The 23,515-nt window shown below is 42.5% G+C and overlaps 1 protein-coding gene across 1 annotated transcript in view; it reads left to right on the top strand.

Moving 5' to 3' along the window:
* TMEM178B (transmembrane protein 178B) overlaps positions 1–18,107 on the top strand; it is a 210,193-nt gene extending 192,086 nt beyond the window's left edge. Inside the window, exon 4 of the mRNA XM_014869966.2 lies at positions 12,830–18,107. Coding sequence (XP_014725452.1) covers positions 12,830–13,080 — 251 coding nt within the window. The 3' untranslated portion in view covers positions 13,081–18,107. The remainder of the gene's footprint in view (positions 1–12,829) is intronic.
* The last annotated feature ends 5,408 nt before the right edge of the window (positions 18,108–23,515 follow it).

The raw sequence follows: 23,515 nt of genomic DNA, 5'->3' as shown, positions 1-23,515 counted from the left end.
CTCTTCACTCTTATCAGGTCTCTGCCAGTTTTGTCTTGTGACATATACTTTAGGACGTCTTTAGGGTTTTTTCCCCATTTGTTAATCCTTAGAGAAGCATGTAATTTTACTAGCCTTGCAAATATTCATTATTCTTTGCAAAGTCAAGTGAGTTTCTTGCTGTAACCTTGCTTTGAGCCAATTAGAAATTTTACCATTAATAATTCAGTCTCTAATTAGTCTATTTGGAAATTATTCCAGCTGTTAAATGCCCTCATATGTGATTTAGCTTCACCATGCAGATCTGTAATAAAATGATCTGGAGTCTCATATAGCAGCTCATTTCTTCTCTTTGCCTAGTGCTATTTTTGCATGAGGTACTGGGCTTGGAGCTTTGCTTGGGAGTCTGAAACTTCCTTTTCTACTGGTGCTGAAAGGCCTGGAAGTCATGCTGTACACATATAGTAATAGTATGGAGTTCTTCTAGCCTGATTTTTTGTTCTAGCATTTGCTTTCAAAAACATCAGGAATTTCTTTCATCCTCTCCTCATCCCTCCTCACCAGTGATGATCTGCCAGTGCCATTTTCCAGTTCCACTTTTACCACTGATTTGTGCTTCTTCTGACCCCCTCTAAGAGTGCTGCAGAGGCATTACTCTTTGTAGCCCGTTCATACTCAGAGGACCTAGGTCAGGGTTAGAAAAGCTTCAAATCATTCCTACAGCAGAGGTGATCACCTATTCTTTCCAATTCTGGCTGCTGCAGTATAGATAAGCAGGCAGGAAAGATATGTGAGAGGGAATAAAAAATTAAGTTAGGCAGGTGTGTTGGCATAATGCTTTATTTCAGATATGCAAGAGAGAATTAAAGAAAAGTTTATTAAAGAAATAAAGAAAAACCCACTTATGTACAATATGAGTGTGTTCTTTTTTTAAAAATTTTAAACTAGGGAGAAATAGCTTTTAATAAGTAATTTAGTAATTTCCATCCTGCTCAGAAATATTTCCAAAATAATCCTTTCCTCAGTCCAGGGGTTAGGCAACAAGATGCTTTATTTTCCTCGCAGCCAGAGGATGGACTGGCCATTTAGACTGGGTCACCTTCTCGTGGCCCAGCTGTGCCAGGCTTCACACGGGGCTGTCACAAGGTGCCAGCAGGGACGAGGACACACCCAGGGCCATCAGCTGTCACAGCATGACAGGAGCTGTGCCCAGGAGATGATGGCCAGGCTGGGATGCCAACCTCATCAGAAAGTGGCTTCCAAACAGGGCTGCACACATCTGTATCCTCTTCCACACATCTGTATCCTCTTCCACTCCCACCTCCACAGAGAGCCTTGTCTTCCAAACCCCCGAGCCTCTGTGCTGTGCATGTGTCAGGAGATGACAACAGAGGCATCTGTGTCTTTGCAGCCATGGATCCTCAGCAGCTGTTGAGTCCTTTGAGTCTCGGATTTAACTCAGTGCACTTTGAAAATAGCGTGTAACGGTACAAAGTAAGAGTGTTTATTCTACACGACTGTGGTCCTGCCATCTCAAAATAATCATTCCACTGCTGAATAATTTAACAAAAATGGAGCAATTTAATGCAGCAAGTGTAAGGCAAAGCTCTGTGACTGACATCTCCTAGGCAGTTATGAAGTACCTTCATAGTAGATGCCAAGAGGAAGCAAAGAGAAAGATAAAAAAAGGAGAAAGTAAGAGCCATTCTTTGGAATTTATTGGGAAATATGATCTGTCCCACAGGGCACCTAGGATTTCTATTTTTCATTAATAATCAAGGTCTCTACCCATTCTTCAAAATGTTAACTTGTGGTGACATGATCAACCACAACACTGAATATGGAAGGTATTTCCTATGATCATACCTATTTTTTGCATTTATAAAACATTATTCTTTGGAAGTTCAGTTTCTTGTGCTTCTACCAAAAAAGAAGGAACAGTTTTAGAAAGTTTACATAAATTATTTTTTCCCTATGGAAAGGCAAGTGTAAATGAACATGTGTGTGCACAAGTGTATGCAGACAGATCTTAAACAGCAGCATGTGATCTTTAGAAAAACCAAGATCTGCAGTAAGTTATTGGAACGTGAGCTGTGAAGCTTGGGATAAACACAGTTTTCACAAAGGCATAAAACCTTTGGCCACTTTGAAGAGTATTTATAATTCAACAGAAGTTGGAAGACTGGGAAAAAAAGAGATACCAATCATGTTTTATTCCTCTGGGAGGTACTAAATTAATGATGACTGCAGAGGAGCTTAAAAATAGGCGAAATTCCCCACAGACCACTGTGAGAACTCATTTATGAGGATTGACCTCCAGATGGAGACAAAGGCTGGTTTGTATAAGGAGATGCCATAAATGGGTTATGGAAGTCTTGGAGACCACCTCAGCACAACAAAATGATTCCTCCCTCTGCAGTGCCTCCCCCACCACACACGTGAACACTCTGGCTCCTACTCGTGCTTTTGGTTAAATTTTGCATTATGCTCTAAAGTGATTTAAGGTTGTGAGTTGAAATAAGCTTGAGTTAATGTACAGCATTAATAGGCTTTAAATGTTTAAACCTCTCAAAGGCTCTTGACTGTTTAAAACCCTCAAACACAAGACAAGGGTGTTGTGGAAGGCAGGAAAGGAGCTGATGAGGGTCTTTTTGGACCTGTGAGGAGAAGCAGAGGTCGGAGCAGCCACACAGGCTTCGTGCCCATCAGGAATGTAACAAGGCCAAGAGCATTCATATTCAGTAAATAAGAGTCAACCTGTTTCTAAAAATGTCCTTTTTCATCACTTTTCAGGATTTGTCCCTCTTTATGGGGAGTGGCCAAGGAAACTGGGATTCTTAACTTTGGAGAAAGGCAGGCTCAGGGGAGACTTTATTCCTCTTTACAACTTCCTGACAGGAAACTGTAGCTTTGAAGGAATTGGTCTCTTCTCCAATTAACAAGCAATAGAACAGAAATGGCCTCAAATTGTACCAGGGAAGCTTTAGATTGGATAATAGGAAAATCCTCTGCACCAAAAGGGTGTCCAAGCATTGGAACAGGCTGCTCAGAGGAGGGGTCACCATCCCTGGAGGCATCCAAGAGATGTGTAGATGTGGCACTCAGGAACATGGCTTAGTGGTGGATTTGGCAGTGCTGGCTTAACAGTTGGACTTAATGATCTTAGAGATCTTTTCCAACCTAAGCATTCCTAAGATTCCTTTAAAACACCTCTCCCTGCACAGTTTGTGGTGTCCCTCACAGACCTGGTTGAAGGTCATGTTCCTTGGCCAGGTTTCTGGAGTCTGAAGTGTGGCTTTTCTTTCTTATGTCTTTGAAAACTGGGATACTGCTAGCTACATGTCCAGACGTGGATGGATGGATATGGGTTCACTGTACATAGACATGTCCTGATATGGGGGTAGAACTGGAAGTGATTCTTCATCCAGACCACTGAACCATTCTAATCAGCCTTTAGCAACTGTTATCACTTGCCTTTTGAATGCTATCTAATTTCCTATTTTCACTCAAAAAATAAATATTTAGGAGATCACCCAGCCAGACATACATCCCCTTTGCCATCTTTTGGGGTTAATATAATGACAAGATGGCCTGTTGAGCATTTCCCAGCTAGAAAGAAGTTGCTCAGCTTAAAAGACAGAGCTGGGGGTCTGTGTTACATCTTTACTTCTAGTACTTCTCTCTGGTGCATCAACAACACATTTTGCATTTACTTACTTATGCTGGAACTCATTTTGAAAACGAAATAGGAGACTCTCTGGAAATATGAAAGATCACCCACTTTGACAATACAGATATCTGTGTGTCACTGCATATCAGCAACTGAAATATTATTTTATAATTTCATGTTATATTATTCCTCAAGGGGAATCATAACTCTCATTGGCAGCTTAAGTTCAAATGCAGAGTTATATCTTTTGTCTCATAGAATATTATTTTCACTAGACGCAATTTTTTTCAGTACCTTGGGAATATATCTGATTCTCTAGGTGAATACTGGCATACCTGGCATTGAGAGGTTGAGACCTAAGAGTTAACATCTCCTTGAGAAAACAGGGGTGACATATAGATGTGCTTTTTGCAAGTCAATAACACAACTGTACTGCAGAGTGCAATCATTTACAAGTATTGTTCTTTGGGGCTTTTTTCCCCCTGGAAGGAAAGGCTCAACAAGAGAATTGGTTGTCAACTCCATAGCATTTGATCTCCATGGAAACATTATCAGCTGACTTCAAAGTCAACCTTCAAATGTGTTGAGGGTTGGTTTTTTTTGTTCCTGTGGCTTATTTCTGATGCTCCTAGACGTGCACTTGCAGGCTGTGGGGGAAAAAATACCAACACAATTCCACCAGCCTTGTACCTGATCACAGAAGGGCACTGGCACTTAGGAGAAGAAGAGAAAAAGCTTCTTTAATGAGGTGCAGAGATCTTATAGTCTGGAGCAAAAGACGAGGCAAGTAGTGTATGCACACCTCTAAACTCATTGTTTTTCTGTCCTAGCTCAAATCTGTCTCCCTGAACTTGGTGTGCAGTAAATTAAGGAGTCAGCTCTGCCTGGCTTTTCAGCAAGAAGAACTGTTCATATTCCTCTGTGTGTTCATTTTAAGTCAGCTGTACTGACTTGTAATTTCTCCCTCAGCAGGATGGGAGGTACTGGCAGAAGCATCAGTAAAGTAACTAAAGTTACCAAAACAGACAACTTAGAGTAGTCCGTGATGGGCATGCAATCAAGTTGCTTCTCAGGGATATCAGTGGGTCTTTGGGAGCTGACAGAAGGTAAAATAAAGTAGAAATAAACCAGAGGAGACAGATTCTGTAGAAATACAAAAGACTTTCCCTCCCACAGCCCTGGAAAACAAGTTCTGTGTGTTTTAAAATTCAGTGGTTGTCCCATATCCTTTAGTAATGTCACTAGGTCTTTGATCTGTTGCTGGCTTCTGAATTCTAATGGTGAGATGCACCAAAGCCAAAGGAAGACAATGAAAACAAAACTGGCATTTATTATTGAGTTGGTATTTTTAAAAGGAAAATTTGCTGAGTTGTTTGCATGCCTGGCATAAAAGAGGAAAGACTGCTCATGCAACAGAAGGAAGATTAATACTGGCATATTTGCTAGACAGAAAGAAAACCTTACAGAGGGAGTGGGGAGGAAATTTCTGTACGTGGAAGATCTTTTTGTTTGTTAAATGAAGAGGCTGAATTCACTTTAGATTCACTTTCTTGACTCCTCAGGTCTTCAGCTTAGAAAACAACATTCCCCTTGGGCAAATCACTGCCACACTCACTTGGTCTAATCTGCCTGGACAGAGTCCAAATGGACACTGGAAACTGCATTCAAAAAGCAACTGGACTTGGAAAAATCTATAAATGAGTAGGGCCTTCCTCATTTCTGCCCAGCCTGGCTCTTCCAGGGCATACAGAGATCAGTCATGCCAATGTACTTGTGTGGGCTACAGAGGATGAGCAGGTGTTTCCTCTGCAACAGGAAAGGAGATTGCAGCATGATCCTTTAGGGCTGTACAGGGTCAGTCCAGTTTGTTGCTTGCAAGCATTTATGTGGATGATGTAAACTTCATAGGGGTGCCCTGCACTAAGTGGTTCTTGTTGACCAGACAAAATTGCATCTTATTTTGATTTCTGACTATTCTATCCCAGTAACTGTATCAGTACATATAGAAAAGATTTTTCTTTTCCTAACAGGTCAACTCAGGGAAACAGCAATATAACCCAGAGACTTTTGCAGTAAAGATCCTGAAAGTTGTACAAGTGAAGGGTCCTTTGGTCACTTGCCAAAAACGAACAGATAGGTTTTTCTCCAGCCCCTAAAGGGGGAAATATCCAAATCAGGCAGCCACCACCCTCACCCCAAGCTCCCAATGGCTTCTTTAGTACTGCCTCCAGCAAACAAAAGGGTTAAAAAGGCATTTGACTAACTGTCCTTTTAGACCTGAAAGTATTCCCTCTGGAAGGATTTATAGTGGCACACAGTAGGCAATATGGAAGAAGGCTGCATTGAATTTACTTGTGCTGTACCTGTTTTCCAGTCTCACTTGTCTTGAAGAACTTTTACCAGTAGACTTTTCAGCAATTTAGGATTTCCTGCAAAAGAAAGATTACATTAATCCTCTGAGACGTGTCCAATTTGTTGACTGGAAGAAAATGGTCTTACATACTTAGAGGTGTAATGACCTCATTACTAAAAAAGCAGATGCAATGTTGTGCTGATTCCTCATGCTACAGAACATGTCCTGTGACGAGGCAAACCCAACCTGACTCCACAAGTTTCCCTTCAGCTCTGATAAATGCCTAGGGTGGGAAGCACCTGCCTAAGGTACAGCATGATACTAAACTTCATCTGAGGCAAATCTGAGGTGTGATGGAGTCACTTGAGTTTGTTCAGAAATCCAGTGCCTCTTTCTGTTTAATCTTTTTGCCTCTGCCTGGGTCATGCTGTGAGCTCCACACTGCAGCAGATGAAAGAAACTGCCAGAAGCCTCTGTATGGTGCTTACCAGCACATGGATGGGATAATTTTTCTAACCTTGGATTAGAATTTTTCCTCATTTTGATACTGAGGTCCTTTCTTTCCTTTCTGCTCCAGTGAAATCAGAATAATACCACAGTACTACAACTGGCACGATTTTTGCTGTCTCCTGTGTTGTGGCTGCAAGTTCATGACCCGTTATGTTTGTTTAATGGCTATAATCACCCCCCTTTATTATTGTTAGCTTATTTTGGTTGGGTCATAGGAATCATCATTGCTAAAGTATTCAGAAGTTTATTCACTCAGACTTTGATCTGAAATGTTTCTTGTCTCCCTAGTCCATCAAACCATTGTGCCTTTTGCTAAGTGGTGTTGCTTTTGCCTGGCATGCCAACTCACAGCCTCAGACAGTGCTTGCTCATCGCTGTAGCTCACAGGCTGTGGCTGTGCACAGCAGGCGTGTCCACTCCCTGTGCAGTCCCATGCCCCAAGGGACATGGAAATGTCACCATGTGCAAATCTGCAGTGTGAAATAAGGACTGACACTTGTGTCAGCAGAGCAAACTGGAGTTCAGCCCTCAGCTGCTGTAACATCGTTCCTATGTATGAAATACTGATTTATACAAGCCTAAGCATTAAGCATTAGGGGGTGTGGCTGAGGACACATAATCCTCTGGTGCCACAAGGCATTACAGCTTGTGCAGGCACACAGGGCAGGTGACATGCAGCAGGCTCACAGCTCTGGTGTGCACTGGGCACCTCTGGCACCTTGTGAGGCAGGAGGCCAAAGGCCAAATGCAAACCACATTCTCAGAGTGGCTATAATGCAGTATCACAACAGATCCTGCAGTTTATCTGGTCCACGGTATAAGATAAAAATGCATTAAGTCCCAACCCAGGTGGGGATGTAATCTCACAAGGACACTGCACTAAATCTCCATCACCCAGTTAGATTTATCCTTCCATCTCTGCTTTTTTCATAAGGGTAATTTTCCAGTAAACCCCTCGCTATTCTGCAGCCTATTGGTGATGCTGCAAGCTGCTTCTGATGGAACAGTACATAATTAAGCAATAATTTATATTCTATGCATGTATGCACAGAGCAATAAAGTGTTCTCAAGAACTGCGTGCTGCTGAGGCGTTTAATCCATGCACAGAAGGAGTTTACTGCAAAGCTGCTCCCTCCCTCCAAAAGGCTTTTGTCATCACTGTGCTGGGAGGGAATTCGCTGTATTCTTTAATAATTTCATTTGATTGGGATATAATTTAAATAGTTAACGCTACACACTCCACTTTAGGATCAGACGTAATTTTATTTGTTTGTTTGATGTACCTTGAAAATAGTAAAAGCCAGTAGGGCAGAGAGAAAGTAAAGATAATGTTTCACTTGTGAGATTTTTTTTTTCTCCCATGGCCCTGTAATAAAAGAAAGTGATGATAATTAAGTAAACAGCTCTCCTTTCAAAGACATTAGTGGCCACAAGAAGCTACTAGAAATACTTTAAAAGGCAGAGATTTACATTTATTTGAAAACTGCATGGTTTCAAAGGACATCTTAAAATCCATACCTTTGCAGTTCTCTTTTTATCTACTAATTTATAAGTAATACTTGACATTTTTATGTGTTTAAAAAAATAACAGAAGGCAAGAAGAAACAGTTTTTGGGGTTGTTTACTTTGTACATCTGACAGCACAGTTTGTGAGTCATTTCTATCTGTTGTGGGGGGAAGGGAGGGAATGAACATCATTCTGTCAGATGCGAAGGAAGTGATTTCCAAATCATGAGACAAATGATATGTAAGAGGAGGGTCTCAGAGATGGGCTTGGTGCCCAGATCATTTTAATTACTGGCTTTCTGGATTTCCCATGCCTTCAAATTGGTGATGTCTCCTTCAGGTTCCAGTCAGACATCTCATCTCTAATAATAAGGACGAGGATGTTTAGATGAAGCTCCCACCAGCAGGGTCTGTTTCTGCCCTAGCACCACAAAAGTTTCCCCTTCATCTGCAGTGCATCTAAGAAAGCACCAGTTCTTGTCACAAAACACCACAGACCCTGGGACATCCCTCAAGCTCTATCACTCTGCAAGTCCAGCCAGGTCTGTGGGGGAAGGACGAGATTTCTGACATGGTTCAAGGGGATACTAGCATCAGGGAAAATTCAAACAGATTTACTATGGATGATTTGAGCCTGTTTGTGTTTAAATCAGTTCACTCACAAGCAGTTTTGGTCTCCCCTGGAGGTGAGGTTTAAAAACTGTGGAGATATTGCAGACCCTCACATAGCTGGGCTGATTGGAAAGAAAGGGACATTTACAAAATAGAAAAAATTAATTCCTTGCAGCAGAGGCCCATGGCACTGCTTGATATAATCAGGCTTGAAAACAGCCACAGCAAAAGGCTCTGACTCATAATCCACATGGTATTGGGCTTTGACCAACACTGATATTACCTTTCCCTGCCATCCCTCTTCTGCCCCTGCAGCAAGGATGGTAGGACCCAAATCTTATATACATATATAGCAAATAACTTCATCTCTGTCCTAAAAAACCTTCTAATCTAAATGAAAGGGACATTCAGTGTAACGTTTAATGTTATTCTGTAATATATAAGAAAGACAGGCACAAGAAAGCCAAGAGGTATTTAATAGCTCAGGCTCTCAAACCACTGATGATCATCAGCCCATTAGCAGGACAGGCACTGTCAGAACCAGGCCAAGATGAAAGGAGGCTACCTGACAAGGAGTCAGGATGGAGGTTTGGCTACATGTCAAACAGCAGCTTTGTGGCACAGACACAGCTTTACATGAAATTTCATCTCTCACCTGATTGAAGCAGTGACATGTGAATTACCTGTCAAAAATCCCACCGTTGCCTTGTCTCATTCATTAGGTTTCACTTAGGAGGATAATGTGTAAATCCCAGCACAAAGAACTTTGGTGAGTTCTGCTCCCCCCAGCTGCTGAAGGAGATGGCCTTTATCTCCCTGTGCAGCTCATGTATCAGAGAGCTCTTATTGCCACCTGTCATTCCCATTTTGTGCATCAGGGCCATGGCTGGACCACCAGCCTTCAGGTCTGGTCATCTGCTTGGACCACAGCTATGGGAAGTGTTTTTCACAAAGAAATTAAAGTTTGCATCAATGCAGTTTCCAGGGGATCTGGGGCATTAGTGCACATGTAGGAGGATACCTCACTGACAGCAGAAACTTGAGAGGAAACTGCCTAAGAGTTCTGGGGAGAAAAATGATTGTAGGGTTGGAAGTGTTCATGACTTCCTGAAGTCCTGCTGCCTCTGAAGCACTGTGTCCATAGTGCAGAGTGTCATGGGCAGGAGCCACAGCCTCCCTCCTCCTGCCACCTCAGCTCATGTCTTTCCTGGACTAGCAGAGGCTTCATTTCCAGAGGTAAGATCAGGCTCTGCATCCCTTTTATCCATGACTCTTTCACTACAATAGCCAACAACTGTGCAACTTAGAAGGATGTTCTTTTGTGTTATGAGGTAGGAACCTTACTCGGTTTTCATCAGCAGCCTTCCTGGTGAGAGGCCAGATTACCCATAGGTGGGAACTTCCTTGCTTGGCTGAACACAAGCAACATATAGGACTCATAAAATGGCCATAAAGATTTTTCTAGGTGGCGTAAAATGGCATTTTTTTGTGTGTCTGCAATGAACAGTGCTAGAGAGACAGATAATTGTGTTGTACAAGAAACCCTGCAGAAGCACCGGGGAGTGACAGGCTGAGGATTGTGCTCTGCACTCTGTGACATTGTACGTGGCAGTCATTATTTGTCATCATGGGTTAGCACATCCTCCAGAAAGGGAAAAGGCTTTTTTTAGAGAAGTCTCATGCTCGTGATTTGCTTAGCTCTAGTGTTGTTACTTGCTCTTCTTTGTTGTTCCTTTGTTAAGGGGCAGAATACCCTCGGCAAGGTGGAGTTGCCAATACATTGGGCACTGTTCAAATATAAAGAGCAAGCAACACTCACTGCACTGAAGAGCTTGTGATCAAAACAGCCAAGACAAAGCATGAAAGCACAGGGAGTATTTGAAATCCAAAGTTATTTCCTTCCCTTTTGTACTTAGCAAATGCAGCTTCAGTCTGGCCACACAGATTTTCCCACCCACCTCTCTTAACAATCTTACGTTTTTAGAGAGATGAAATTACCATGTTCTTACTAGCAAAGAAAGGCCTTCCTTGTCATTTTCTAACCACAACCATTTGAAATGAGCCACAGAGTTCAGTTCAGAGCACAGTGCCTCTGAGGCATCATTTTTTTTCCCTGATCCCACAATGCACTAGTCATTCTGACATAGAACACAGGGAACAACCACATTCATGTCAGATGTCTTCATATTACTGAATAACTTAAGTAACACAGTAAAACATGGAAAGAATATGTGGTTTCTAATCAAACAACCTGATTTTTGACTAATGCTTTGTGGGAGGGAGATCTCCCCTTTTATCCTACTCTGTGCTTTGAAGTGGTACAGGACATCTTCAAAGACAGCTCCAGAGCCTGGGATCTCATGAGGCTTTTGCAAGAATCCAGATCACTGATTGCAGGTTGATGGGGTGCTGGTGGGAAGCAAGAAGGCTATTTTGAATGAAATAGGCATAGTACCTACTGCAGCAGCTCGCTGGTACCCAGTGGCACTCCCATAAAATGAGTATTCATGAATATCCTGGGCCATCTGGCAGCTGTACATGGCACTGGGGGGAGCACCTGACCTTTACAGCAGAGACTATCTACAAGTGACATTCCAAAATACAGTGGAGAAAGGAGAAACAGACACAGCAGTGATCAGAAGAAGGAACAGAGAGAGAACAATGACAGTGATCTCACTGCAGGTTCATGATAGAGATTTGCCTGTAGATTCAATGCCCATGTGATGTTCTCATTAAGTAAAGCAGGTGGGTATAGTGGAAAGTCCACACATTTTGGTGATGTGTGTATGTTCCTGCAAATGCTCCCAGTTTCTGAACCAAATTCCATGTGAATTCACCCAATAATCTTACCTCTGTGTTCACATGGGGCGTGCCAAATCAAAGCAGCAGAGAAACAACAGCAAAAGTGTTGCAGAAGAGAAGCAGAGCCAGGGTCAGGCAGGAAGGAGTAGAAGAAAGCAAGGGCACCAGGATCTTTCCATGAAACTAGGCTGGCTGTGACTGCTTTGGAAGATTGTGCTGGTTTAGGGATGGGATCAGGAAGAAGAGATTCCTCAGCAGCAGCTGTAAGTGAAGAGATGCAGGATGTGTCACACGTTACTGACCCATGCAGGAGCAGAGGGAGGACACCCAGGACTGACTGTGTGTGTCCTGTAGCATGAGTCCTGTGGGCTGCCTGCTGTGCCCAGGGCTCTCCAGGCATTCAGAGAGGCCCATAAAGGGAAGAATTAGAGAGGAAAAATGAAGTGCCAACTTCATGCTGGCTTGAGTCATTATCTCTTGTGGCAGGTGCGTAGCATCTGTATCTCTCCGTTATTTGGTGTGTGGGTGGCAATTGTGACATTTCAGGAGCTCAGAGTTTAGCTTTGATGAAGTTGGAGGCCAAAGATCAAAATTAGACTCATCTGGGTGGGATAAGGTTCAGGGTTCAGCCTCATCTGGTATATGTGTCTTTCCATAACACCATCTGAGTTATGAAGTTTCTCCTCACAGTGTTCTCAGGAAGAAATAGGAAATTAAATATTGCTGCAGAGATGGAAAACAAGAACAGGATATTTTGAAGATTTCGGCAACATGGCAGAGGGCATCTGGATTGAAAGTGGAGTCATGCAGAGAGCAGAATCTGAGTTTTGTGAAGGATTTAAAGATTTTTAAAGTTATATTTAAAGGGAGACTGTATAATGAAAACTTCTGTGTTTTGATATAAGAAAAGCATGAAGAAAATCTCCCACATAAGTTCAAATGTACATTTCAACAGAGCCAGAATATGTCAAGTATATTGTAATATTATATCAAGTCTATCACTGAAAAATCAGAATGAAACAAAAAATTCAAGTTTTTCCCCCCCCTAAAATGTCAAAACAAAATTATTCACTCTGTATTTGGCTAAAGCAAAGTTTCAGAAAAATCAATGGTTCCACAGAGCATTCTGGCTCCCAAGGGAGTGCTCATAATGAAAAAAATGTTCCTGTTGAAGTTTCTCCATGCAGCTCTGTTCAGCAGCAGATCAATATTCGAGGCTCTGGTGGCACTCAGTTCTTTCCCCACGGAGCCTCCAGACTAAGGCACTCCACACAAACATCTTCCCTTGGGCACTTCCTCACTGCGTGCACCACCTCTCCAAGGTGCATCCCTATCACTTTTCTAACTTCTCTTTGTTTTTCTCCTCCCTTCCTTCTCCCCTTCCCGCTCTCCTCCAGGAACCTTCTGCATCATTTCACTGTGCACCTGCGTGGCTGGAATCAACTTTGAGCTGTCGCGGTACCCGCGCTACCTGTACGGACTGCCCGACGACATCAGCCACGGCTACGGCTGGTCCATGTTCTGTGCGTGGGGGGGCCTGGGCCTCACTCTCATCTCTGGCTTCTTCTGCACTCTGGCCCCTTCTGTCCAACCTGTCCCCAGGACCAACTGCCCCAAATCTAGACCTGAGAATGGGACAGTGTGCTAAAACAAATAGCAAATGAATACACACACACACACAGACATATATATATATATATATGCCTATGTATGCCTATACATGCATATATATGTATATATAATTATATCTATATATAAAATCTCAAGTTAATGCCAGTGCCAAGGTAGAGCTGAGTCCAACATGGCACTCACATCTCCGCTGGACTCTGTGTTGCTTCATTCTTTCTCACAGTGATGGGAAAGCTTTTCTCTCACGTGGCTCTTCCATCCAACTCTTAACTTCAGCATCATACCTTAGAGGTCAAATGAACCTACAGTTGCACCTACCTACTGCCATTTGGGAGGGGGAACAGGGGATCCATGTGGGGAATCTGGAACCAGAATCTGTACAGGACATGGTGGGGGCAGAAGCGTGGGGGGGATGACACAAAAAACGTGTCCATTGCAGCCAGAAGGGAAAATGCAAACAGCAAGCAAAGGAACAAACGAAGCATTTGAGCCACTTCAACAACGTACCTCCTCAAGGCCATAATCAGAAACCCACCCACGTCCTTTTTCTTTCTTAAAACAAAATGACAGAAACCTGTTGTGTCATTGGTTTTGGGGTTTTGTTGGATTTTTTCCCTCCTTAAAATGAAGAAAACAAAGTGGACAGAATGTGTGAGGAAAAGTAGAAAAGCATTTTCTCTTTGCCTGCCAAACTCTAGAGAGAAGCAAGCAAGTGAAAATAATAATAATTATTAATAATAATAATAAACATCCAAGAAAATAAAACCAGAAAACAAAACAATAAAAAATCTCCAAGAGGACATCTCAGCGGACTTTCCAACAATGCGGTTTTAATCTTCCAGCTGCCTTACATCCAGGCTTACAACTGAGGCTGAACTGCTAATGTAAACACAGCAGAAAGCCTTCTGAAAATGCTGTGATACATGTGTGTATTACTTTTTCTTCCCTCTTACTTTAATTACGTTTTTTAACAAAAAGAAAATTTCAAAACCTTGCAGTGTGATTGTCCACTAAACCATCCATGCTGTGTTTGTGGCCCAAGACTGAGGCACCGCAAGGGCAGAAGCGTGAGGAAAGCCATCAGGTCTGTGACAGCGCCTCTCCTCTGGTGGATCTCAGCAGGTTTTTTGGGTTTTTTCATGGAGCTTCTGAGAGTTCAGGATGGTGGATCCAGGGGAAGACTGACCAAGGAGAAGGGAGGTGGGGGGAAGCCTGGTAGCTGTTCTTCCCAGGCTGGAATGGGATTTCATCAAGTTTCCGGTTTGGATGTTTGAGACAACTGGGCAAAAGCCATTGTGGAGGAGGAGAAGGGAGCTAATTTCTGTAGAAGAGAAGGAAGAGATGCCTCTCATTGTGTTCATGTATGCCAAATAAGACCTTCCCACATCTTGTCTTTGGAAACTGCCCCGGTTCGCTGGACATCTCCTCTCTCCATCTGGGAGAACTGTGTACAGATGGATGTGAAAGGGTCAGATGCAGAGAACAGAGATCCATTTCCCATGAGCTTAAGCATTGTATGATATAACTGTGAATCTGCAAATGGAACTCTCTCTCTTTTTTTGGTCTTTCTCTTTTTCCTGCTATTCCTCTTCCTACTGTCTCCTTTTTCCTTCCCTCTGCTCTTCCCATTATTCAGGTCATAGGTCCCAGAAGAGCTAAAGGAACAGCTAAGTTTGGAGAGGTGGGTGAATGCCATTAGAGGAAGAAAAGCATTTTGGCTGTGAGGACAGTGGGTCCTTGCAGGGTACCAGTGGCTGAGGGGAAGGTAGGGAAGAAGGGCCAAGGGTGTAGCCAAAGGGACTCTGAAGAAGGATGACTGAACTGCCATGTGTAAGAGTGAGGGCTGATAAATATGCAGGCAAAGGGAGACAGGGCAAATAAAAAAGGTCTCCCCAAAACCAATCCAACCCAACATGCTCGTAATTCAGGGATAGTACCAGCAATCCTTTCATGCATGATAGCTGCATGATCTCTGTCCTCATTAGTCAATAAAAAGTCATCCTCTCCATCTAAAATATCTCACTAGGAGAAGGAGCCTGAGCCTGCTGCACAGAAATGCAGGCATTAATTTCCAGGTCATGCCATTTACACAGCTGGCAAGAAAGAGTATTGCTTGGTTTAAAAATATCCAGCTAACAAATAATTCTTACACATGTATTAACAGTGCTTGAAGAAATGAAGTTTCTGGAGGGCATGTTGGAGTAGAGTAGATTTGGGTTTCTTCCATTCTTGCTCAACCACCTAGCTTTTGTTTTCTGTTGTCTACAGATTCCCCAAACATGCCAATGCCAGCTGCTAAGTCAGTGTGTTTCCACTAAAGTGCCATCTCTGTCAACTGAAGTTTCACAATTTCATTTTCCATTAGATGTGACCAGAGAAATTACTTATTTATTCGAGTTGAAAATGCAAGCCTTTTGAAGAAGCTTCCTTTTTAAACAGATTGGTTTATTTATTTTTTTCTGGGAAGGTTTTCAAATAGAGTGGTTTTGAAAAGTTTTGAAATCATTTGACTGTGCAAGTGCCTACTTGGTAAGGAGGTTGATGAATTACCATTGAACAGAAGGAAATTTAAAACAAAAACAGCCTTGGAGAGCTAAATGAAAGCTGAATGCAGAAAACCAATAACTGGAAACCAAAAAAGACCTATAAAAATTGTTCATTTCTTCAAAGCATGAAAAATTTTGAAAAAAAACCCAACTTCTTGGTAAGAAATTATTAGGAAAATTGCAGCTGTTTAATTCAAACAGCTTTGAATGCAAACTTTCTTCCTCCTCTGCAGTTCTGGATGTGATAGGAAAGGTGTTTCATGTAAATACAGATATCTGGAGTGACACAGGTAAACCAGAGTCACAGAGGTACCTATCTGGAGTCTACCACCAGGCCCTGTGGCAGCAGAGCAGCACAGCAGCTCCTGTGATGATGTATCCTTGTGTGGTCCATGAATGCTCACAGGATGTATTCTACAGATACAGTTTTGAAAGAGGTATAGCAGTAAGATTTTTTAAAATGAAAGTATTTTTGCTGTTTGATGGATTTTCAAAGGTTTCCTGTTTTTCTGCAACTGGCATAAAACCAGTTTTGCCTTGATGAAGTATTCTCTGATGGTGTTGGTTTACAAGCTGTATATAAGCCTGTGTGTCTGTCTGTGTGTGGCAGTGGTTGGAAGAGGGTTGTGGTTATTTTTATTCACAACAGAAAAGGGTTGACCCTGAATCTTTGGGCCAGTTTTGTGATTTTCCACTTGCTCTAGCATAGGGTCTGTAAGGCTTGTGTGACTATGAAGCATCTTAAAAGCTATGGGAATGTCTGAAGCAGCAGGTGATCATGTCACCTTAATCTGCAGCTGGATCCCCAAAAGGGCCCTTTGTCCAAACACCAGTTCTCTCATCATTGCTGTAGGTAAGGGCAGAACCCCTTTGGGGAGGATTTCCATGTGCTTCCATAGCCCTGAACGGGGGTCACAGCCCCACCACACTTTCTGTGTGCTCACACTTGTCTTTAGAGCAGGGTTGGTCCAGAATACATCCACATGCAAATTTGTGATAGTTAGTGTCTCCATCTCTCCTGAGCTAAAGCACACTCACAGCTACTCTGAGTTTCTTCATTTTGGGGGAGGCTTTGAAGTATCTTTCTGAACAGAGATTGAAGCTTTTTGACCAATGTGTGGTCTCTTAGTTGGAGATCAGCTAATTAGAAATCTGTTATTAGTGATCCCAGTATTAAGGGGCTTGACCCTGCCCCTCAGATCTGCTCTGGCCAAGTGCCTAAGCATGTGCTTTACTTGGAGCATGTGACTAATCCCCTTAACTTTGGTTGAATATTCATATGCTTTTAAGTTCATATGCCTAAAGTCAAGAATGTGCTTTCCTGGATGACATTCAGCTTCCTGCAGAGCCCAGCCCATGCTCTTCTTTTCCCATCCTTCCCCTGTAGGTAAGGTGACACTCTGTCCTAGCCTGAGCAACCAGTATGTTCTTGGTCTCCCTTTCTGTGAGGTGGAAATGCAGGATCCATATTTGGCAGGCTCTTTCACCCATGTTGCCTTTCACTTTGCACTGCTGGGACAACACATCTCTATGCTCCAGAGACCCCAGAGCCATAGGAGTGCAGTGAGAGCAGATATCCTAAAACACCCCTCCTAAGGATGCAGGATGAATTGGCCCAACCCACTGTGATCTGCAGGCTGAGGTTTTGTGGTTTTGTGTGACTCAGTTGTGTGACTGTAACGAGTCATCTGCAGGGGTTCCCTGCTGGGACACTGTACCTGTGAAGGGGCTATGTGGCAGGAGCACATGTGCCCTGTATCCTATGTGCCCTACAGGACGCCTCCTTCTTCAAGCTAAAGCTGTTTGTGTGTTAAATTTCCTGACCCATATTAGCCGCCTGTATATATCATCAATCCCTTCTTCCTCTCTGCAAACACACAACTGATCTTTCCTCATCTAAACAGTACAGTCCCTCCAGTTCTTTTTCTAGTTGGGCTTTCTTTTCTTCTACCCCCGAGACAGTCACAAGTGGATCACAAACCACCAGTGACCAGAGAAATTTCTTTGAAATATTGCTTTTGAAAAATTGTCATTACTTTTTAAAATGTTATTCCAGCTGCAATAACAAATGAAAGGGAGAAAAAAGCATCCTCAGAGTCCTCTAGAAAGAGGATCCTCATCCTCCGAGGACTGAATTGTGAGAGTGCAGATATTCTGTTTTCCTATAGATGCAAGTCATTTGGGACCATTTTTAGCTATGGCACGTTAGCAATGGATGGTGAATAAAGCAAAGTTGGTGAAGGAGGGGATTGATTTGCAGGGGCTATCTCAGATTCCCAAGCATCCCTGGAAGACTGTGTCTCCATGGCTGCCCATTTACCCACTGTGCAGCACCTCTGAATCAGGCTCATCCCTGGAGCCCCACTGATAAGCAGAGCTCAGAAGAAAATCACTGTAATCTGTCCTTAATTCTTGAGCACCACGCTAACTGCCAGCAGCGAAATGGAGGGAAAATAACATGTTACCAAGTATAGCTTGAATAAAGACATGCATTATTTGGGCTCTTTCTTCTGTGTGTCTCCACGTAGGCCTAGAAGGGCTCAGGCACATTTGCACAAACCACCACTGCATTTTCTTGCCCCCAGGTTTCCCACTCCTTCATGGTCCACACCACTGTGCTCACCCAGTAAGGGAAGACTCAAGGTGAAAAACTGAGACAGCTCTGAATGATTGCCAGGTACCAACGACAGACAAAGAGTAAAAAATAGGTATGAAACATAAACAGCATGCAAAGATTAGCAACAGATGAATTTCCAAGTTGAGGAACCAAAGCCTAAAGTCTGATTGCTAACTCCAGGCCAGATCTGTAAAATCTTGATTCTGCCTAAGTCTAAGGTGAAAACTCAAAAACCAGGTCATAGCTCAAAACTTACAGTCCACTGTTTCCAATCATATAGTCCATTGTATTCCATCCAGGAATATAATGCAACTATTCCATAGTCTGTTGAGACATAGTCTGTCTAGAAAGCTCAGGTGCCTTAGAAAATATTTTAGTGCTGTCTTGGTTAACACCGAAAATGAAATGTGTGCTTACACACTCATGATATCTCTTCTTTGGCTTCAGAAAGTCATCAGATGCTACCTCCCCTCCCTCCCTGCCATCCCCCCAGTTCAACTTAAGGTTTCCATCCTGTATGTCCCACTAACACCCCAATCATGCAGCCTTCTTCAGAGCCATCAATATAGATGACAACATTTTGACAACAAATGCTGCTGGTGCCAGGGGGCCCTGACAAGCACAGAGCTGACATCATTTGGAGACCTGGAGTCTGATACAGTGCTGTCAATTTTTATTGCAGTGCACCTTGCACAAGTTTAGGATTTTACTTGAGAGAGTCTGGATGACTGCCTCAATACAGGCCACCAGAGGGAAATGAAATTCTGGTCACCCCTAGTAAAGCACTCCAGAATCACAGATCAATTGTCCTTCCCTTGCTCAGGGAAGACTTTCAATGCAAATATCAGTCTCAGATACGTTATCTCCAGGGGAAAGCAGGAGAGTGAAAAAAAGAAGACCCAACAGCAGTTGCTTCAAAATTGGTAGAATTCTGTGAGGATAATCCAATGTCACCCTCAGCATCAGCAGCAGGAATTGTCAGTCCCTTCTAGGACTGCACTTTTATGTTCTTCCTTCACTGATTAACACACCTGCACTGTGGCAAAAAGTGACTTCCAAAGTTTTCTTGCATAGGGTATGTACATTCTCATTCTCACCCCCTTCTTTCCTTAAACACACACGTGTGCACATCCCACATGATATGGATGCCAGGAACCTGTAAAAATGTCCTCTATAGAGAGAAAATACATAGCAAAATGCAGCACAGTTGTTCTCCATTCCTTTCTGCTTCACTCAGGAGTTGCAATGCAATTCAAATGCCATCCATGTCCCTGTTAGGTTGTGCATGCAGATCACATGCAAACTCTCTGCTGGAGATGCATGAGGAAGCACAATACAACTGGGAAAAATTTGGTATTTTCCATCAAAAAGTATTTGGATATTTAAGAAAGAGATGCCAATGTATTCCCTCCAAATCAGAGATGGTTTGGATCCCCTGGTGCCAAGAGGCAGTGCCATGGCAGGACGCTCCTGAGCCTGCACAGGGCTTGTGCAGGCTCTTGGCAGCATGCAGAGTGTGGTTAAAGCTGCTGGGCACAGCAGGAGCTTCACAGCCCGTGGGTCTGAGCCCTACCTGTGGCAGCAGGACACAGGAATATCTCTGCAAAGGCAGCTCCTTGTTACTGTGCCAGCGGGTCAGAAATACCCAAGCAGCAATAGTGATTCTGCAGTAGGTGAGATAAAGAGTAAAGCTTTCAAAAATCTGTGCTTTTGCCCCAGTTTTAAAATGATGTAGACTCCAAGGAGTGTGAATCAGTCATGGTTTAGTCTCCTGGGGCCAGATACACAAGACAGCTTCAGCATCCAATTCCTCTTTAGACAGTGAATAAAACACTAAATGCTTTTGGTGCCTATTTTTTTTTTTTTTAAACTTATGCACTCCTAATTCCTTATGCTCTTCTGATGTTTTATCTCATGAAGAGTTTTCTTCTGGCTGTAGAACATAAGGCTGTATTTCTTTTACAAAGAGTTATTCATTAACAATATAGATCATAAGGAAAAGGTTCGAGTAATCAGAACAACAAAAGTGCAGCCTTAGACTTTTCAGTTAGAGTGTACTGAATTATTTATAACTCCTGGGCACCAACAGCAATCACAGATATCTAATTTAAACTGTTACTATTTTTACTTGGCAATTTCCATCACTTAGCGTGTTTATATCTATGTATTTGCAGTTTGATCTTTTGCAGGACAAAATTTCCCCTACTTATACAGAAAAGCATATTTAGGAACTTTTGAAGGTATTTTTGTGCAGTAACTTTATTTTAAAGAATTTTGAGGCCTATTATGACAGACTTTACAACTTTCAAAACTGTTAACTGTATCCAAAAGGGGCTTGAACTTTCAGTTCTTTCTCAAGTAAAATTCTCTTTGATTACAGGTCATTGGGATCAAGGAGAAATTTGTTTCATTAGAAGATGTAAGACTGGGTCCTATTTATGTGTATATGTGATGAGAGGACTTAGGTAAGGGGGCTGCACTTCTCTGTCAGCCCACTTAAGGATCTTTTGCATAGATGTTGGAAAAGTCACTGCTAAGTCACTCCAACTTTCTATCAATCTCTTTTTGTAAAAAAATAACCAATATACTTGTGTGTGGCTGGAATAAATCATGACTAAATCTTGCCCATAGGCTGACACACATATACTTGTATAGATGTGTATATTTGTATATATATTTGTAAATTTATGAAAAATGTCCATATCTTCATGGTTGCCTGAAATAACCTGAGGTTGATGTACAGAATTTCAGGCAAAGGACTGTTTCTTTTTCACAATCCTCATGTATCTCAGATTTAAACCAAAACAAACTAAAAAAGTACTATTTCCCAGGAAAATCCTCATTTTGCCATTGCACCAGTTGAGGAGGGGTACCACACTTAGGTCAGCAGCACGCACATCCTCACACCTACATCCAGTCAAAGGACTGGGTCTCAAGGGCTTTTTTAAGGAAAAGGAATGGACTGAAAAAGCAATGGTAGAATTTCTCTTCAGCATTAGCTCTCTCAATTGATTCTCTTGTCCTTTAGCAGGAGGCCCTTTGTACAGATGCTGTTCTCTTTAGGTGTATGTTTGGAGGAGCACCTTTGTGGATGACACTGAGCCACCGAAAAGCCAGGATTTTCTGACCTGCCTTTGTCCCCATTAACCTTAGACACTTCACTGAGTTCATGATGTTAATGGGCTCATCTTCTTGGCTTCCAGGTAGTGAAGAGAGACTGTTGCTTACAGGTGGTGACCTTGCAAAACTCACATCTAAGCTTTAGGAGCTCCTTCTTGCTTCATGCAATGACCACTCACCTGTCTTGGGTGACCCCAAGATCTTCAAAGATTTAAATGCTGGTGAGGTGAATCAGGTACCTAGTGCAGAAGAGCATCCATATGGAGATCAGTGTCTGTGTGCTTCGGGTGCATGGCCTGGGCTCACCTGTGAAACACAGGTTTTAATTGTGAAAGCCTGTTGGAACAAAAGGAGATGTTCACAACAGCCTTCCCCTCCCAAACTGCAACATGACTGCAAAGGATAGGGCTTGTCCCAACCCCTGGAAATAGCATTTGAGGTGAGTGCCTTGTGGTGGCCTCCAGGCACAGACCACTGTGCTGGAGGTCAGAGGTCTTTGGTCTGAACTCTTCACCTTTCTCTGCCAGTCCTGGGCATTGCTGAAGCAGTTCAAAGAGTGAATTTACATCTTAAACATTTGAACAGCTGAGCTGTTCAAAGGTTACTTTTCTTGCTTTATCCCCAGACTGGCCTGGAAAAGTCATCTAGCTGGTAGTGATAATAAAAAATTCTCCTCCAAGATACAGTCTGGGTAGTTTCATATTATTTATTTCAATGTTAATAACTGCTTTACAAACAGCTTACATGGAGATTAAAGAGATTGCAATTTCATCCCTTATTGTTGGGATTATAGTTGTCCTCAGAAAAACCAAACAGAGAACTGAACAAGAGGATGAGCTGTGGCTGTGTTATTCAGAAATCTGCTCTGACAAGGCTGAACATACATCTCCATCTCATGGTGAGAGTCTCTCAGAGATAAAATTTGGAATTGCATATTGACAGCGAGTCTATCTAGAAGGACCATCAATTTAATCTAATATCAGAACTTTGGAACTCTTGTATAGTCCCATATATTACCTGAATAAAACAAACACAGTCAGAGGAGTGGTAAAATTAAACTGATCTCTGAAAATTCTAAGGCTAAGTGAACTTTGGATCTTGTGCCAATGAATGGTCACTACTATTTGTTTCTATAGCTAAATTTAAGTCAGTGACTTGACAATCTTCACCCATCTCTCAGAACAATTTTATTTTTAAAAATACTGTAAAGGTTTTGATAAGAGGGACTTCAGCTGACCTGCAGGGAACTGTAAAATGAAGATTCAATACTAGTACTTAAGGAAAGACTTTAGTTAGAAAGTGGAAGATAAAGCTGAGTTCCAGGGATCAAATGTTATTTTTCAGCATGGTACTACCTTGCCCAAGATGTAGTGTATCATCCTGACATTCTTCTCCTGTTCCCCCTTTCCCTTTTTTGAGGAGTAAGATATATATCTCTGTCTCCCTCTCTTCCTTTTCCTCCCTGTGTGTGAGAATACAGACATGCTTCCTGTAAAGACATTTTTTTCTAAATTTCATTCCATACCAGCTCTTGCATATGTGACTGTTTTGTTATTTGAGATGTCTGTGAAAAAGAAATAAAGGCTTTAAGAGTGAACTCTGGAAATGAGGAGGAGCTTGAAAATATATCAAATTTAAGGATGCAGCACCATTTTCTGCAAGATTTTTCAGAATGTTCCTAAACTCTCACCATTACTCTCCTGCCCTCCCTCTCTGTGAGAGGGATGAGGAATGTACTGGGATGTGGGACTCTCAAAGGTTGCTCTTTAAACTGTTGACTCACTGTGTCCCACAGGGATTTTGCAGGTTTTTCAGAGTCTTAGTGTCAAAGAAAACCTCCTTTTAAGAGGTGATAAAGTCAATGCACAATATTACATTTTGAGGAGGAGGTTCTAAGGGGTGACTCCATACCAGCTTGTCTTTGTTTCCCATTCTTTTCAACAGTCCTGCTTGTCCAGCCATGCTGGGTTCACTTTGCCAAGGTGTGCTTGCCCAGAGGGACACACTTGGATAATCTTGGATAACTTTCCACTTTCTCTCAAAAAAACCCATCTCACCTCCTAATGAAAGCCATAACCACTCCTGTGACCCTGCCACAGGGAGAGAATGCCCAAGCTCCATGGGGCAGAGCAATGCCTGGCAAGGAAGGAGAATGGGTGGAGCTCTCAGGC

This window comes from Sturnus vulgaris, chromosome 5, assembly GCF_052056855.1.
Source record: "Sturnus vulgaris isolate bStuVul1 chromosome 5, bStuVul1.hap1, whole genome shotgun sequence".
NCBI lineage: Eukaryota > Metazoa > Chordata > Aves > Passeriformes > Sturnidae > Sturnus > Sturnus vulgaris.
Note: the sequence above shows the minus strand (reverse complement) of the source record. Positions and strands in the feature narration are given on the sequence as shown.